Source organism: Labeo rohita, chromosome 8 (genome assembly GCF_022985175.1).
Source record: "Labeo rohita strain BAU-BD-2019 chromosome 8, IGBB_LRoh.1.0, whole genome shotgun sequence".
In the NCBI taxonomy this organism is placed as follows: Eukaryota; Metazoa; Chordata; class Actinopteri; order Cypriniformes; family Cyprinidae; genus Labeo; species Labeo rohita.
This window is the reverse complement of record NC_066876.1, coordinates 19,368,259-19,386,330: the sequence shown is the minus strand read 5'-3', so window position 1 is coordinate 19,386,330 and position 18,072 is coordinate 19,368,259. Positions and strand designations below refer to the sequence as shown.

The 18,072-nt window shown below is 37.3% G+C and overlaps 2 protein-coding genes across 4 annotated transcripts; both read left to right on the top strand.

The window, feature by feature from the left end:
- Positions 1-267: 267 nt before the first annotated feature.
- On the top strand, positions 268-4,577 carry tmem115 (transmembrane protein 115). Of its 2 annotated transcripts, XM_051117106.1 has the most exons (3): positions 268-608; positions 1,199-2,103; positions 3,433-4,577. In XM_051117106.1, exons 2-3 carry the CDS (start codon positions 1,247-1,249, stop codon positions 3,659-3,661), a joined length of 1,086 nt encoding a protein of 361 aa, XP_050973063.1. In that variant the 5' UTR covers positions 268-608; positions 1,199-1,246; the 3' UTR covers positions 3,662-4,577. The 2 variants fall into 2 exon arrangements, with proteins under 2 accessions (XP_050973063.1, XP_050973062.1); XM_051117105.1 differs by having other exon boundaries at positions 268-2,103.
- Positions 4,578-6,743: 2,166 nt separating this feature from the next.
- rhoab (ras homolog gene family, member Ab) lies at positions 6,744-11,115 on the top strand. 2 transcript variants are annotated; one of them, XM_051117107.1, is made up of 5 exons: positions 6,744-6,905; positions 8,996-9,153; positions 9,537-9,657; positions 9,781-9,911; positions 10,011-11,115. In XM_051117107.1, exons 2-5 carry the CDS (start codon positions 8,998-9,000, stop codon positions 10,182-10,184), a joined length of 582 nt encoding a protein of 193 aa, XP_050973064.1. In that variant the 5' UTR covers positions 6,744-6,905; positions 8,996-8,997; the 3' UTR covers positions 10,185-11,115. The 2 variants fall into 2 exon arrangements, with proteins under 2 accessions (XP_050973064.1, XP_050973065.1); XM_051117108.1 differs by lacking the exon at positions 6,744-6,905 and adding an exon at positions 6,918-7,130.
- Positions 11,116-18,072: the final 6,957 nt, after the last annotated feature.

Genomic DNA, 18,072 nt, shown 5'->3' with positions numbered 1-18,072 from the left:
TCGCCTTTGAAAATCCCCCCTCACAAAACAATGGAAAAGTTATTTTGTCACTATAATGTAATAGGGACTATAGCAGCAACAAAATGATTAGGCTATTTGTAGCTACCAGTCACTATTGTATTTCTAGTATTAAAAAAAAACATACTACTGGTAGCATAAGAATAAATACTGGTTAGTTTTAAGAAATGGTGAAAGCAGCTGTTAAAAAGAAACGACCTGCCTTAGCGATCATGGAAAAAACTATATTTCCCAGCAGTCTTAGCTGAACAGCGCCGTAAACGACACGCCCAGTCGCAAAGCTGAACGGTGACGTTTGCAAATCTGATGTTTGTGCTTTGTGGCTGTTTGCTGGAAACGCCACATACTCAAACAGCAAAACACAAGCTTAATTCAGAAGAAATGTCGACGTTAGGATACTAAAAAGAAAATCCGGGACGCTTGTTTCGGAATCACGCTTACTGGCTTCAAACCTGCTACCTGGCGGCCTGTTTTGAGAGGAAATCCCCGGACTGAACTGCGACTCCAGGCCGGTCTGAGAGGACATGCCACCGGAGAGAAAGCTGTTTGTAGCTCGCCTTTCTTCGCGTGTTTTACCGCTAAAACAAACGGCAAGTGCCTGAACTAAGACCAAAAGACTTATATAAGACATGAGACTGTCAAACTGACATGAAAATGTGTTAATTTAAATCGAGGAGGTGAAGGTTTTTGGAGTGTTAGCAGACGGTGCTGATAAACAGGTAGAATAGCTCAGGTGACACTGATAGAAACGCATAAGTGATTAATTATATATGAACAACTAAGAAACAAGAAGACCTGAGTAGGTAGATAGTAAAAAACAATGTTTTGTCAGTAAGGTCAACTACTTACCTTTCAGAAAAGTTACCTTTCACTAAAGCTTTAGTATTTAAAAGTGTTTTGTATACATACTGGAATATAAAATTATTTGTGTTATTTTCTAGGTAACACTATTATTTAAAGAAACAGTTTTTTTTGTCTTTTAAAGGAGGTTAAGATCTACTTATCTCACCACAAGTGTTGCAATCACCTGTAATACCAGTGTGTGGTAGCACTGTCATTTTCCACAATTTTCATCCTTGCAAAACCTCTGTTGATGAGGTAACACTGCTTGCATGTTGATGTCAGGGTTTCATCTCCTGGTTGTGTCCCTCAAATTTGACGTAAGCTGCTGATTTCTTAGGCTTGCCATTTCCGGAGCGCTTACAACTGAGGACTCAAATCGGTCAGGATGAACCGTTACCTGCCAGTGGCACGGCAGCACTTTTTGAGTGCACTTGCGAGCACGAGCGTGGTGGTCAAGTCCATATGTGCCACAGTGATCCTGCTGTACCTGCTCTCATGGGCTGCTAACACCCCTTACCTGCTCGGCATCACACCTGGCTTTCTTTTCCCACCAAACTTCTGGGTTTGGACGCTTCTGACCCATGCAGTGGTGGAGCAGCACATTGTGGGTGTGGCAGTGAACATTGCTACTGTAATGGTTGCCGGACGGCTTTTGGAGCCATTATGGGGAGCCCTGGAGCTGCTGATCTTCTTCGCCGTGGTAAACGTAGCGGCCGGTCTCCTATCTGGACTCTCTTATCTTCTCACCTACGCTGCGACCTTTGACCTGGACTACCTGTTTGCCGTGCGGGTGTATGGCGCACCCGCTTTTCTGGGGGGCGTGCTTGTAGCACTGAAGCAGACTGCGGGAGACACCACAGTGCTTCGAGTTCCTCAAGTACGCTTGAAAGCTGCTCCGGCGCTGGCTTTGCTAGCTATAGCCATCCTGCGGCTAGCGGGACTGCTGGACACTTTAGCTCCACTAGCAGCATGCGGGTACGGCGCTCTGTCCGGGTGGGTTTACCTGCGCTTCTACCAGAGGCACCCTAGGGGGCGTGGAGACATGTCGGACCACTTTGCCTTCGCCTCGTTCTTCCCAGAGGCGCTCCAGCCGGCCGTCGGCTTTGCAGCTGGGCTTGTGCATGCTGCCCTTGTGAAGATAAAAGTTTGTCGAAAGATGGTGAAGCGCTATGATGTCGGGGCTCCATCCTCCATCACCATCAGCCTGCCAGGCACAGACCCACAAGATGCAGAAAGGAGGAGGTAAATTGATTTAATTCAGAGCAGTACTCATAAGCAGATGTTTATTTTCATGTTATGGCTGATATGAACATTATATACTGTTTCTCCTAATTAGAAACTACAATTACTTGTTTTAAATGCTTCAAGAGAGTTTAGGAATCACACATTTTTAATGTACAGTATGAAAAATATGGCTAATTTTTTTATTCTACTTAATTTGGCTCATTAATATTATTTATATACAATTATAGTGTTTTCGAATACTTTGAATTAGTTTTTATTTTTATATTTTCAGTTTCCAAATAATTTAAAATGATACACAAACTGAAAATATAAAAATTAAAGCATGTAACAAAATGACTAAGACTTGAACTACAATTATTTTAGTTTGTTTTAGTAATTTTGGCACATGCTTTTGTCATTTTTATTATTTTTTTAAAGCATCTATTTAGCTTTGTCTTTGTAATACTTCAACACTATCATTTTTCTAAATTTACATTTTCATCTAATATTTACATTTTACAACTGAAGTTAGGATTCACACATTTTTAATGTACAGTATGAAAAATATGGCATTTTTTTTTATTTGACTTAGTTTGGCTCATTAATATTATTTATATACAATTATAGTGTTTTCTAATACTTTGAATTAGCTTTTATTTTGATATTTCCAAATAGTTTAAAATATGAAAACTGAAAATATAAAAATAAAAGCATGTGACAAAATTACTAAGACTTAAACTACAATTATTTTAATTAGTTTTTTCTAATTTTGGCACATGCTTTTGTCATTTTTATTATTTTTAATGCATCTATTTAGCTTTCATTTGTCACTTTAATACTTCAACACTATAATTTTTTCTAAATTTACATATTCATCTAATATTTACGTTTTACAACTGAGTTTAGGAATCACAATTTTTTTTAAATGTACAGCATGAAAAATATGGCCAATTTTTTATTCTACTAATTTTAACTCATTAGTATTATTTAAATACAATTACAGTGTTTACTAATATTATTAATTACTTTTTATATTTTCTAATTTCTAAATTTGCACTTTTCGTCTAATATTTACATTTTTATTTTATTTTCAATAATTTTAATAAATTTTAATAAAATATATTTTTAATAAATAATTTTAATTATTTTAATAAATTTAGTATATTTGAAATAAATCTCTAAATAAACATGACCGATATGGTACAACATTGCATCGCTAGAGCTAATAAAGGAAGTAGATTTGACATGGACCACGCTGATTGTTCTCAGTTTTGATGTATCTATATCTGTTTATCTGTTTATTGGCTGATAGCAGCAACAATAACATTTTCTTGTGTTTCCCCACAGGCAACTGGCATTGAAAGCTCTGAATGAGCGTCTGAAGCGTGTGGAAGACCAGTCGGCTTGGCCCAGCATGGAAGATGAGGAGGACGATGAAGATGAGGAGGTGCGAACAGACACTCCTCTCCTTTCGAGCCGAGAGACTTTGCCACCAGCACCCAGCTCCATACAAAATCCTACGGGACAACAGGAATCCAGCATCATAAGTTTTGAAGATGCTCCAACCCATTCCTAACACAAAAAAGACACATACCTTCTTTTTGTCCCGCAGAGTTCAGTTGACCCTTACAATCACAAACGCTACTGGAGACATCACATACACATTATCTTGGTAATGTTTTACATACACAAACAAGGAGTTGCCACTAAAAGAACACATTACCCAAACTAAATGACATCCGTACTCAGTTTTTCAGCTGTACAAAAACTCCTGGACTAGCCTGACACATAGCATCTGCAGTGCTCCAGTACTTCTGCTTTGTAAAAACAAGAATATCTTCTCTCCCTCTGGCCTCTTGTGTAAGGTTTTTGGGATGTATCCTTTCTGAATAAATGCTCTAATGGTTGATGGGATTCAGTTTTTAAATGTATGGCAGACTACAGATGTTTATGGGTTGCCTCTTTTTGTTTGGGGCTTTTTCTTTTCTTTTCTTTTTTTTCTTTTTTGGCCTTGTATCAGGAAGCAAGGCAAGATTCCTGATATTTATTGAGCAGAAGATGGGACTTTTTGCTGTTTTCTGATGTAACAGCATCAAAAGAATGTCTGGAACGTGAAGGACAGGATTGCTAAAGATGAAGAAGGTTTATGCAAAATGTGGGACTTTTCAAAGAATGCGTGATCTCTAATTTAAGGTTGTGTTGTCATTGATAAGGATGTGGCCCTTTGATTTTCTGTTTTCAGTCATGATGATTTCATAGGTGGAGGCATAGTGAGGAGAGAATCGGATACAGTCATTTCAAAGATATTTTTGTTCAGAATAGTTTGAAATGATAATAGCAATACAGAATCTGATTCTGTCCCCTGTTGTACCCTTTTCCTCATCTGTACTTTAATGATCTGTCTGTATGTGTTGGCTTTGATAAGAGTGTTGCACTCTAAATTGAGCTTGCATAATGGACCTGTTTTTATAAAACACAGATTGTCTACACAATGTGGCTTGAGTTTCATTTAATGCAGATACTTCTCTGAAGAAACCTGATTATGTTATGATTTTCGATTAGTGTTCCTGAGTTTTTCCACTGATATTTTTAACCTTTTTTTCCTTTACAGTTTTTTACTAGTAATTATTGATCTGTTTTCTTATGGTTCCTAGGTGTCAGCCTTGAGATGCTTCTCTCACAGTCTTATTTTCTGATTCAGGTTTTAGCCTAATTTTCTGATCTCTCTCCATCTGTAATAAAGACTGAATGAAGAGCGCACCTGTCCCAGAGGACCTTATTGATTCAAAACAATCGATCAGTGCTTTATTCACATTATTTGTTAATGTTTATGTCTCTGTGTGTTATACCATTCATTGGAGACTAGGATTTTTGTTTTTTGATAAGTCTGCATTGCTTCAGTCTTCAGTGTCACATGATACTTTTGTGCTGATTAATATTTTTGTGTAAACTGGTCTGTTTTTAAAGGATTCTTTGATGAATACAAAATTTAAAAAGAAACACTATAAATGATACTCCTAAAAAAAACAAGCCCAAATATGAAGTTATTTTGTGTGTTTATATACAGTTAAGAAGGATGAGAAGGATCATACAAAATGCATGGTATTTTTATTTAGTACTGACCTGAAGATATTTCATACGAAATATGTTTACATATAGTCCATATAGAAAATAGTAGTTGAATTTATAAAAATTAACCTATTCTTAATGCAGTGTTGTTACCTCAATGATCCATGGCTGTGTTTTTGTGGTTTATGAGTCCCCTGTTTGTCCTGAACAGTTAAACTACCTGCTGTTCCTCAGAAAAATCCCTCAGGTCCCACAAATCCTTTTTGTTTTTCCAGCATTTTTGTGTATTTGAACTCTTTCCAACAATGACTGATTTTGTGATTCATCTTTTCACACTGAGGACAGCTAAGGGACTCATATGCAACTATTACAAAAGGTTCAAACGCTCACTGGTGCTTCAGAAGGAAACATGATGCATTAAGAGCCGGGGTGAAAACTTTTGAATGGAATGAAGATGTGCACATTTTTCTTATTTTGCCTGAATATCATATTTTTATAATTTAGTACTGCCCTTCAGAAGCGACAGAAGATATTTGCATGTTTCCCAGACAAAAAGTTTTCAACCCGGGCTCTTAATGCATAATTTTCTTTCTGGAGCATCAGTGAGCATTTGAACCTTCTGTAATAGTTGCATGGGAGTCCCTCAGTTGTCTTCAGTGTGAAAAGATGGATCTCAAAATCATACAGTCATTGTTGGAAATTGTGTATGTACACCTTAAAATGACAGATTATTATTATAATTATTATTATTATTTTTTTTTAAACTTCTTGATTACAATACATTTCAGCCTTAATCATCTATCTTTTATTATTTCCAACAAAGGCTTTGCATGAGCTTTACTGTTTTACAACAATTAGAGGTGGGATGACTAGCCACAATATATCTAACACATCCTCCAAAACGATAATTCTGTAATTTACTCACCCTGAACCACTCAGCCGTATGACTTACTGCAGCACACAATAAAAATTTAGGCAAAAAGACAGTTACCATTCAATTTCATCATATCAAACAATGATGCGATAATAGTTTTGATTAGCATCTGTGTTCCACAGAAAGCCGTAAAGGCTTGAAACCACATGATGGTGAATAAATGTAAATATTTTTTTAACGGGTGGGTTTGTTTGTGGACTGAGTGTATTGTAATGAAACACAGCTGCCGATAGATGGCGCAACACACACATACTAACATCGTTTCCCCCGTTCAAGCTCATCTAGCTTGAGGAAGTCCTTCAATTTGATTACCTTCTGTTTCTAAACGCTGTTTCTTAATTGTAGCTTCCTAAAACAAGTCTGCTAAACATAATATTTGATGCTAATTGCATTTCGAGTGATATATTTTGATTTTTGGAGTTTCCAAAGAAACTTTAGCCTATTCAACGGTATGCTGATAAGGTTAGGTGTTGTTTTAGGCTGGAAAAAGTTGTACGTTGGTTAGATAATAGTCCCCTTTTGCTCCAGGAACGACACGCACAGTTTTAGTTTTTACTTCATATATAACACAAAACTGCCTTGTTACGGAGGAGGTTAGGGTGGTCCGTCTCTCATAATGACTCATTCATCCACCGCCAAATAAACTCTCTTCAGCGTGCTCGCGCAGGCGTGGCTCGAGCTCGTGCACGCAATCCCTTCCCCCTTCTGAATGCCCGCGCTGTGCGCGCGCTCGTCAACGGTTTATTGTATCGGACAGAAGAGACGACGGAGCTCCACCGTTGATATAAAACAAAACGGCTAGCCATCTAAACTGCAAGTAAGATTACTTTTTCTTTTAGGTCTCTGTGTTTGTACAGCTATTATAAACTTTATAAGATCAATCCGCCGCGGAATGGTTGTTTTAAAACTACTTTTTTGATATCGTGGAAAGCTAAGCGCTCAACGACTGACCATTTCGCCGCTTCCGCAAGCAACCGCCGGCCGGGAGTAGCGGCTCACCCTCAGCGTCCAGATATTTAAAACCGTTTAAAGATTTATCCAGGTATTTAGATATAGAAAATACCTTTTAAATGTGTGGGGAAAGCGGTAAAGTTTACACCCAAGTATTTGTTTGTGGATATTTTCGATGTTACCGGTACAGTTATATATGTGGTGGAAGCTGTTTGTCTTTGTTGATTTAAAGCGGAGAGCTAAAGCTCGACCCAGACGCTCGTATAATCTCAGATTTAGACGTAACTGGAGGATTAATGATTTCATTTACTTATAGCTGTTATTGTTCTTAAGTGATTTTCAATATTTATTTGAATTAATAAATTGGTAATCTAAAATAAGCACAGGATTCTTAAATCTTTGATATTATAATATGATTGGTGTATGTTTTTTAACCCCTGTGATTTATCTGCTTATTTAAAATCTGTAATGTCTAAGTTTATCTGACATAATTTTGGTATTGTTTTATTTGGTAGCACAAAGAACTTTATTCATTCTAGTCATTTACCATGGTTTGCTTTAGTTCAGTCTTAAGTGTAGTGTATTTATATAACATAGCATTAAACAGTATTGAGCTGTGTTCGAGTGAGATGTTTATGTAAATGATGTCACAATTTTTTTAATAGGAAACTACAGGCAGTCAGACATAATGACCTAAGCTTTTTTCTTTTTGCAATTAGCTATGATATAGTAACAGGCTTTCATTTTGATGCATGAAATTTTCCCAGTGACCGTTAGAAGTCATTGTGAGTAATGCTCCTATTAATATGGGTGTATAATCCCATACAGTGGTTTGAAACTCCCATTGGGCCTTATTTACATTTTCCATGACAGCATGAGTGGAGAACATTTCAGGGTAAATTTTCCATAAATTAGTGTGAATGGAGGTGTAAAGTGATTTTTACAGACTTTTTATAGAAAACGTTCTTGTTTCATGAATGAAGATTCATTGCGCCAACAGGTGCCATCCAGACTAATCTGTATAACTTTAAATAATTCACTAACCTTACTGTTGTCATGCATTTATCAGGAGGTCCCAGAAGTCATGTCCCCACATGCAACCCAGTAAAGTTTGACTTCCATGAGGATATGAGAATTAGTGTAGGAGGTTCTGATAAACATCTGATTCATCTTCAGATGTTGAGCTTCCTAGCTTGTTACCCAGGCTCTCAGCCTGCACAGCATTGCATAATGCATATTGTTTTTTGTTTTAAATAGTTGAAGTTGAGGTGAAAATCTCCCACATGGATGTACCTTATATATAGTGGGCCGTATGGAAGATAGAACCAGTAGTTGATCTTTAGTGCCGAGGCTTTGTCTCTTCTGCTGGTTTTCAGACTTTGATCTTTAGCTTTGCTGCTCTGTGTGTGTGTCGGTGTTTAATCTACTGTCCATCTGAGCCGCTCTCATCGCCACGGGCCTGTTCATCAATAATGTGGGCTCTGTTCTGTAGCTGCCAGCTTTATCTTGGCCACTGGGGTGCAGCTTGCACTTCAAAGACATCTGGCCCAGTTAACAGACACTTCCAGATCTGCCTCTATTTAAACGGCTGTCCTGGATCAGAAAATGAAGTGCCGTGTCTTGTTGATGCGATCGGATGGGTTGGTTCTGCGCTGGTCATGTTAAAATGACTCTGTTGAAGGCTTGTCGGATGTCACCGTTGGCTGTGATGAGTCAACTGAGGGCTCTGAAGTCACTGAACCCTGTGTGACTTTGATTACTGGGCCTGAGGGATGGGTTGGTGTGTATTTACAGTACTTTATAATGGTAGAGGACTACCATGAACAGTGCTGTTCATATTAGAGTTTGTATTGACATTGAAAAATGAAGCATTCCGACATTATTCTGGTTGCTGCTGTAAACATGACTGGCCGTGTAATACTGCAGTGTTTAACTGTATATGTATGTTCTTTATAGGTATGGCAGCGATTCGCAAGAAGCTGGTGATTGTAGGCGATGGAGCGTGCGGTAAAACCTGTTTGCTTATCGTGTTCAGTAAAGACCAGTTTCCTGAAGTCTACGTCCCCACGGTGTTTGAGAACTATGTCGCCGACATTGAGGTTGACAGCAAACAGGTGAGCAAAACACACTTGAGAAATAAAATGTGCATAACTATCATTCTTCCAGCTGTTTGTAATTGAGGCAATTTTCTGCTGATTAAAAAAAACACAATGGGTTGCATAATGCTCAAAGTGTGGTTCATTATTTGGTCAAATTATTGGCTATTGGAGGACCATGTGTCCACATGTAAACTCAAAACCCAATTTAATAGGCTAAATAAGTCTTGGAGCTCTTGGAAGTGGCTTTAATGTGAAAATATTGACCTGATTCACTTTCCTTATTTAGCTTAACATGCTGATAGCACCTCCATCTGTCCTTTTAGCAGTGCAAGTCCATTTTAATAGTTTGGGATGTTCTGAATGTGTGTTTGAGCTCTGTGTGTCTCTTTATTTAATAGGTGGAACTTGCCCTTTGGGATACCGCAGGACAGGAGGACTACGATAGGCTCCGTCCTCTTTCGTACCCAGACACTGATGTCATTCTTATGTGCTTCTCCATTGACAGTCCTGACAGTTTAGGTAAGGATCCTCTTTTTGGTCTATTGTTTTTGTGTAACTGTCTCTCCCGTTTTTTTTATGAAACTGACCTGTGGCCAGTGTTAGAACTCCAGAACTGAACTTTGATCTTTGACCTCTGTGTAGAGAATATTCCAGAGAAGTGGACACCTGAGGTGAAACACTTTTGTCCAAACGTTCCCATCATCCTCGTCGGCAACAAAAAGGACCTGCGGAATGATGAACACACACGGAGGGAGCTGACCAAGATGAAGCAGGTAAACATGTAAACAAAGTATTAGCACAGAATTTCGTCAGTTGGATGTTTTAAGAGAGTTTTTGTACTGACAGCATATTTTGTGTTGACTGTCCAATAGGAGCCTGTTAAAGCAGAGGAAGGGAGAGACATGGCCAATCGGATCGGAGCATTTGGTTATATGGAGTGCTCAGCCAAAACAAAAGATGGCGTTCGGGAGGTGTTTGAAATGGCCACTAGAGCGGCGCTGCAGGCACGTAGGGGAAAGAAGCCCAACAAATGCTGTCTGCTGTGAATGCTTGCCATTGGACTCTGTGCCTGTACTGGGGCTCAAAAAGAGTGTGTGAGGGGCGCACTCCTATTTACAAAGTCATACACCCCCCTCACATTCGCCAAATGCTTTTGGGAAAGATCCCAGAAAAAAAGCTTTTTGTCTCTTTTTCCCCTTTTGGTCTTATATTTTTAGTCTTGGAGATGTTTATCAGTATTTAAGAGAACTTGGACACATGGGACTTTTTTTGTTTTCGATGCTTTACCTGAATTTGTGGTATCATTCAAGCTTGCCCATCTGCCAAATGCTGTCATGTGACCCTGTGGGCTGATCGGAAAGGTGTGAACCTGTGAGCTGCCAATCAATACTTCAGCCCATTCCTCATATGCTGGGCTTTTTTCCTGCAACATGAAACAGGGCTGAATTTGATTGTTTCTGTATGTATAAATAATTTTAAGGTTTTCTTTTAGATCAGGGCAAGATTGGGATTTTAAAACAAAAGTACAAAATAGCTGTTTTAAAGCAAAAAAGGGGCATGGGGGGTGGGTGGGGTGGTTGATATGTATACATATTTGTACATATGAATGTGTGTATTTATGTACACACATTCAGGACTAAACCGTATTTGTAAACTAGACTTGGTAATCTTGTGTAATAAAAGATGTTCTATAAGGAGCAAACCTGTGCTTTTGTGTGAGTGTGTGTGTGAGTGTGAGTGTGTGAGAGAAAATGATCAGATTCATTTGTAAACCCTCAGAAACTAGCAGAATGTAAATGATTCTAACAGAAAAAAAGACCTTTTGTTTCCCCTCCCTTTTTGTAAGCAGTTCACCAAATCAGCACACTTCTGTTATTTACTCATTACAAACCTGCTGTTCATAAAGTGTGGACATTTTGAAGAATGTTTACACTTCTCTTTTTTTCATGAAATAAAAGCATATGTTAATTAAAGACATCAATGAACTCGGTGCACACTGACTGCCTATGCATTTCTGCTGAAATCTGACATACTATTTGTCCCAGCAAACTGTGGTAGTAGCAAACTATTTGTTATAATTCTAATAAATATCAATCACAAATTATTATATATCCACCTTATTCTTCAACGTGGAAGTAAGCCTATGGACTAGACCTTCCTTTCATTAGCCGCTATTGGCTTGTCAAGTGTGACGTCATGCATCACCGCTTCCGTGTCCAAATGCTCTATCAGTTGCCACGAGAAACAACAAACGGTGCTAATATACACTTACAATGTAATATAATACTACCAAAAAAATTATAACCCTCCCCTTTAACTGCATACCGAAATCCCAGATAGCCAGACAATGAAAAGTTGTCCCAGATAGCACACGTACTTCTGCAAGATGTTAAAGATCTCTTGATCTGAAAATCATCTGCTGTGTACAAATGTCTGGCAGACGTCTGTAAGATGTCAGTTTTACATGCATTCTAAATCATTAACATCTTAAAGACATCTAATAGACATCTATTTGACTGATCTGACAGGAAACGTCCAACAGACATACTGCAGATAAGCAAACAACATCTTGCAGATGTAAATCCAGATGTCAAATAGATGTCTCAGAGATGTACGTGTGCTATCTGGGATATAAATAAATAAATATAAAAATTATTTGTGTTTGGGACACCGTGTAGTGTATACCGTACGTTTGAAAACGTTTAGTTTAAATGATCAATATGAATAAACAATGCTAATAAATGGCCGTTGAGATAGTATTCTTAAGTAAAATAAATTGAATTGGACCGGAAATACCATTCATTGGACGCATTACTCATCACTTAACAAGCGAATAGAGAAATAAGGAGAAGAATAACAATGTGCAGTAAATGGTAAAACTTAAAACTGTTTGCACTACAAACCAGTGTGCATAATTAAGATAATACATGAAAAAATAATATGGTAAGACACACCAATTTGCATTTTCAAGCAGTTTTATACAGCTAAAATAACTAGACGAGGACCGGAAGCCAGACCAATAAATTTTACAAATGGCCCGCGCCCACACTTACGGGAAAAATAACGTGGGTAGTAAAAGTAGTTTAGTATGTTGTATTGAAATTATACATAACATTATAACAACCAAAGTGGATTGCAGCAATGTTTAGTCTTTGTCCTGTTGTGACACATCCTCGAGATGTCATTTTTCTGTTTAATTTACTCAGAATTTCCAAACATTGTGCTGTACAGGATGTTGCGGTGATCACAGAGTTTAATTGCAGAAGCAAACGTGAGTTGAGTTCATAGGTGTGTCAACTTCCAGATGGAAAGTTACCATAGAATTCATCATATTAGATTATACAATAGATTATTAGTGGGTGATGACATTTTGGTCCATTTCCCACACAAAGCAAATGTATGGCTTGAAATTTAACACAGAACTTGAACGGACTTCTTTTATGATTCATCATCATGGTCACATGCTACTATTGTATGTAACGAGTAATGGGAACATGTTTACTTTTTTTATTATTATTTTTGAGGAAGAAAGTCTTATTTTAAATGCCACGAAGATAAGCAAAATAAAGTTGCACAATTTATTCCCGTAAACGTATTTTGTCCAGAAAAAGTGGAGTAGACATATATGCTGTTTAATTAATCTTGACATCACCGAACAGTGTACACACGCAAACAATACTGAACTCAACTCAGTTCCTGGTGTAAAATCAGGAACCATTTTTACATTTCAGAATTTTAGCACCGTTTACACACCAACACAAAATGTGGACTGGTGACATTTCATCATAATCTGTTCATAGAATCTCTGGAAAATGAGCCTTAGGGTGTCATAACTTATAGACTTAATAGGTGACAATTCAGTTGCTCCACAGAGCTGGAATGAAAAAGTTTCAACAGAAGTGGAAATCCTGCTTTCATTTTGTCAGTGAACAGTATGTTCTGTTTTTACGCTGATGACTAAGCCTCTTCACTCCAGCTAATGCTGAGAGAGCTTTCTGATTCAAAACTTAGTGAAGAGGAGCTGGAATTATTTTGAGTTGCCACCCACTGGATAATCCTGGATTCAGAACAGCGTGATGAAATTCTCCAAACCATTTTACCAATATGGTTAATGACAGTCTAGTGGATAATTCTCGGATATTATGCAATACAACACAGCCTGCTTTTATTTAACTGAAGAAGAAAAAAAGCATGACTTGTTGAGGAAGGAAGGAAACAGTCATGTAGCCCCCACCCCCAGCGGGCAACACCCAGACCCGGGCTGGCTGAAAAACTCAACAACTTGCCACTTTCTGTCTTTCTTGTGAAAGACTGCGCCGTGACGCGGGACCGACAGAAAAAGGGCCGCCGCCCTTTCGCAATCTCCCTCTCTCTCTCTCTCTCTCTCTGTCTCACAGAGAGATTCAACCTTCCCCGCTACCGCTGCGTAAGTGCCGCGAGCCTGAGTGAAGCGCCGGGGTTTATATATGCGCCTATTTTTAGCCCCAGCGCGTGAAGCTATTTTTAACCAATATGAGCTCATCGCTTTCCTGCTCATCCAATCAGAGCACAGACGTGAGCACGTGTGTGGGCGGGAAGCACAGAAAGAGAGAGAGATGAGTAAACGGACAGCTGATGGAAACCGGGCTGGCAGTACGGGAGCGCGCAATGCCTAGCGCGTTCTCAAAGTCGTAAATTTGAAACTAAAACAAGATTTAAAAAAATAATACATTATTAAACCATACATTATTATATTACACAATTAACAATTACAATTATAAAAACACAACTCAGTAACAGTAATAAAATAACAACCCATTATTTTAAGAAGGCTTAGGTCATTCACCACATGCGCTATGCAGTTCCACAGTACCATGATATGTTCTAATAATGTTCTGTCGGTCTGTGCTAGCAAGTGCTGTTTCAATGCAGTGGTGTGCTGGGGAAACAGCATTAAAGGGGAATGCCAATAGGATAGAGAAAATGCTGAGGAAGGCAGGCTGAGACTAAAATGAAAGCACTAAAGGTGGGGACCAACAGGAAGATGCTGTCCAAACTCTGAAATAATCATGACCTCTCACATCCAGTGCAGTACAATACATCCTCACATCCGATACAGTAAAAGCACCTTGGCCTCTATCCACTATGTATGTGTGTATGCATGTATGTAAGCTATTTATTGTTTGTTTGCGTAATTATACTGTATGATGTTTACAACACCTGCACTGTAAATGACACTTTGAGTATTAATTAAAAAAAAAGAAAAGAAAAAGATAAACTTTTAAACTGTTCCACAGTTCAAATCTCAAAAACTACAATTATACAACATCGACACCTGGTGGCCAGTCACCATAATTCTACTTCTAATTTCCATTCTATAATCGATATAGAACTGTAATAAAAACTGTAATGCTCATAACTTTTGATAATTAATTAAATATATTCATTTACACTGAATATTCATTGTTATTCTCATTTAGCCTAAATTACAGACATTGCTCAATGTATTGTAACGCTGCCTCTTTTCCTGAATTCTTACGCTACGAAAAAAACACAAAACTATTCCATAATCTTTTGGACGTGTGCTATAATACCGCAGTTCTTTGAAATACCTTGACGATACTTCCATGAATGGTAATCATTCATCACTATGGACGGAAGCATGGGAAGAAAAGAAAGTGCACATCTCCTCAGAAGAATAAGAAACAGGTAAGACACACGGGTAAGAACTTGGTATCTTGGTAGATATTAGCTAACATAATTTAGTTGGCTCAATAGAAAAAAATTACCTGGATGCAGATGAATAGGCCTATATACAGTCAAACTAAAAATTATTCAGACACCAGATATAATTTCTGATATTTTTTTTACTACCCTGGTGAAAAAACCAGCATATGCTGGTTAGGTATGTTTTGGTGATGGTTCAAGCTGGTCCGTAGCTAGTTTTTGCAGGTTCTTTGCTGGTTGATGCTGGTCCTTGACCAGCAACATGACCAGCGTAAACCAGCAAAAACCAGCAAAGGACCAGTTTAAACCAGCATCAAAACATGCCTACCAGCATATGCTGTTTTTTTCACCAGGGTAGTGGGTGCAGGACACTATAGTTCATTTATATAAGTGAGGATAGCAAAACAAAGTAAGCTGTGACATATTTCCACAAAATCTTTATACAGTGCTACCACTAAAACTGATAAAAATTTGGTTCCATGTTTTTGTTTAATTGGTAATGCCACTTTTTTACACCAAAGACTGAACAAAATTCAGCATTGCTTGGTAATTGCTTAACAAAGTATTGATAGCTGTGTAAATATTGTCATACTAACAGTTGTTTGAATTTTTGGTTGATTGTAATCCATTACATACCTTTCTATCAAAGTTATCTGACATTATCAAGATGAATTTGTTCTGACACAGTTTAACTCTGAGATCTTATCAGATTTTACCATTTTCTAAACTATAGCTAATAAACTGTGCTAATGTGGGAAATGTTGAAGGTATCTGAATAATGTTTGGTTTGTCTGTAAAATTATATAGGGTAAAGTGGGGGAAAACGCCCCCCCCTTAAGGAGTGTGTAAGTTTTTTTCTGTAAAACAAAAGTTAGATGTGTTCAGAAAAGTTATCATAGTTTTAGTGACAATGACATAAATTATAAACCAAGTATGAAAAATGTCCAGACTTTTCATGTTAGATTTTTAACAAAAAAATAAATTTGTACCAAGGGGGCGTTTTACCCCACATGTGGGTGGGGTAAAATGTCCCCCAGTCTGACAAAGCAATTTGCTTTAAACATCTCAGCAAAATCAGAGTACAGGTAGTTTTATCTTAAATTTAAATATAAGAATATAATCAATAATTATGAATTACAAAATGCTAATGCTAACAGGCTAGCTAAATAGCTACCTAATGCTAATTTGAGGTAATTTTTAAATCAAAATCTGAATATTTGTATTCAATCAACTAGTTAGAATACATTTGATGGAAAAACAAAGGATTTTCAGAACAGAATAACTACAGTAATTGCCCATTGCCCCCCGGGGGCGTTTTACCTAATGTTTATCCCAAAATAAGATGAAATAAATATATATTTTTATTGTAACTATGGACTACATTGATAAAAGTGATGTAGATGTTTTTACCACGAAGCTTACACTGGTGATGTACCAGAGAGAGAACGGATTTCACAGGAAATTATCCAATTTTCAGCAGTAAAAAAAGTGTTTAAAGCTTGTTGTTTTGTAGAACATCACAGTTATGATATGAGAACAGTAGGGCCTATAGATGGGAGTATGTGTTATTTAATAAAAATATAATTATATATTCAGAATGACATAATTTCTTTCTCAAACATAGTCTTTACCCCAGCCAGGTGGGGTAAAAAGCCCCCAGGGAGCAATGGCCAATTACTGTAGTTACTGAACATCAAATTCTTTGTTTTTCCATCAAATGAATTCTAACTAGTTGGTTGAATAAAATTATTTGGCTTTTATATTTATTAATTACCTCATGTTAGCATCAGGTAGCTAGTTAGCTAACCAGTTATCATCAGCTAACAAAATGTTTTAAATAGGCTATTACAATTTTGTAATTCATAATTATTGATTATATTCTTTTTAATTTTAAGCTAAAATTGCCTGCACTCTGATTTTGCTGTAAATGTTTAAAGCAAATAGCTTTGTCAGACTGGGGGGCATTTTACCCCACCCATGGGGGCTTGTAGCATTTAATTTTTGTTAAAAAAAAACATGAAAACTCTGAACATGTTTCATTTTTTGTTTATAATTTATGTCATTGTCACTAAAACTATGATAACATTTCTGAACACATTTAACTTTTGTTTCACAGAAAAAAAAAAAATGACACAGTCCTTAAGGGGGGACGTTTTCCTCCACTCTACCCAATCTTACTGCTGAAAATTTGATAATTTACTGTGAAATCCATTTTCTCATCACCAATGTAAGCTTCATAGTGAATACTTCTGCATCACTCTTGTAAAATAATCTTGACTTCATGTAGTGGATATTTTGCGTTTTACCCTATGGGGGCGTTTTCCCCCACTCTACCCTATATGTTGTTGCTCTATTTGTGTGCATGTTAAAATAGAAGTAGGATCATTTAAACTCGAATATTTCATGTCTATGTATGTATTTATTTATGTATTAAGTAAGTAGACGTGAAATAAGCGGAATGAAGTACAGTTGATCAGTCATTATCACAAAATAAACCAATTCAGGATAATACAAGCCACATCTTTATAATTTGTACAGGGTTAAAATACTACTGTGGCGTCTAATTATTTGATAATTTTCTTAATTTCACTTCTTATAAAGAGAGGTTGTGTATTAAACAGCAATCCTCGTTTGTCGCTAGAGGGCGTCAAATCCACACAGTTGCATGTCTGATGATCGCAGGGATATTTTCATACAATGACAAACTATGATCCTTAAGTGTGTGTGTGTGCACATACTGGTATTCACTACGTTATGACTCCATAAGGATATTAATACCAGTACATTTTGACCTTGTGGGGACACATGAGGAAACAAGCTTATAAATCATACAGAATGAAGTATTCTGAAAATCTAAAATAGCAGAAAGTTTAGTGTAAGGTGTAAGTTTAAGTGTTGGGTTAGGGTAAGGGGATAGAAAATACAGTTCGTATAGTATAAAACCCATTATGCCTATGGAATGTCCCCTCAAAAAATGGAAACCAGTATGAGTGTGTGTGCATGCATGAGTCTGTGTTTGTGTGTGCTTATTTTCTTATTCTTTCGATCTTTTTGTTAATTGTTTATGTGACCTGATTCTACTACCAATTATGATGTTGGATTTAATTGGAGTGTGTTGAGTGTGTGTGTGTGTGTGCATAATCAAGACAGTGAGGGTGAGAGATGAAAAGAGAAAAAACCAACATGAGATTTCAACAGCCATTAAGCAAATGAATCCTAAGAGAGAGT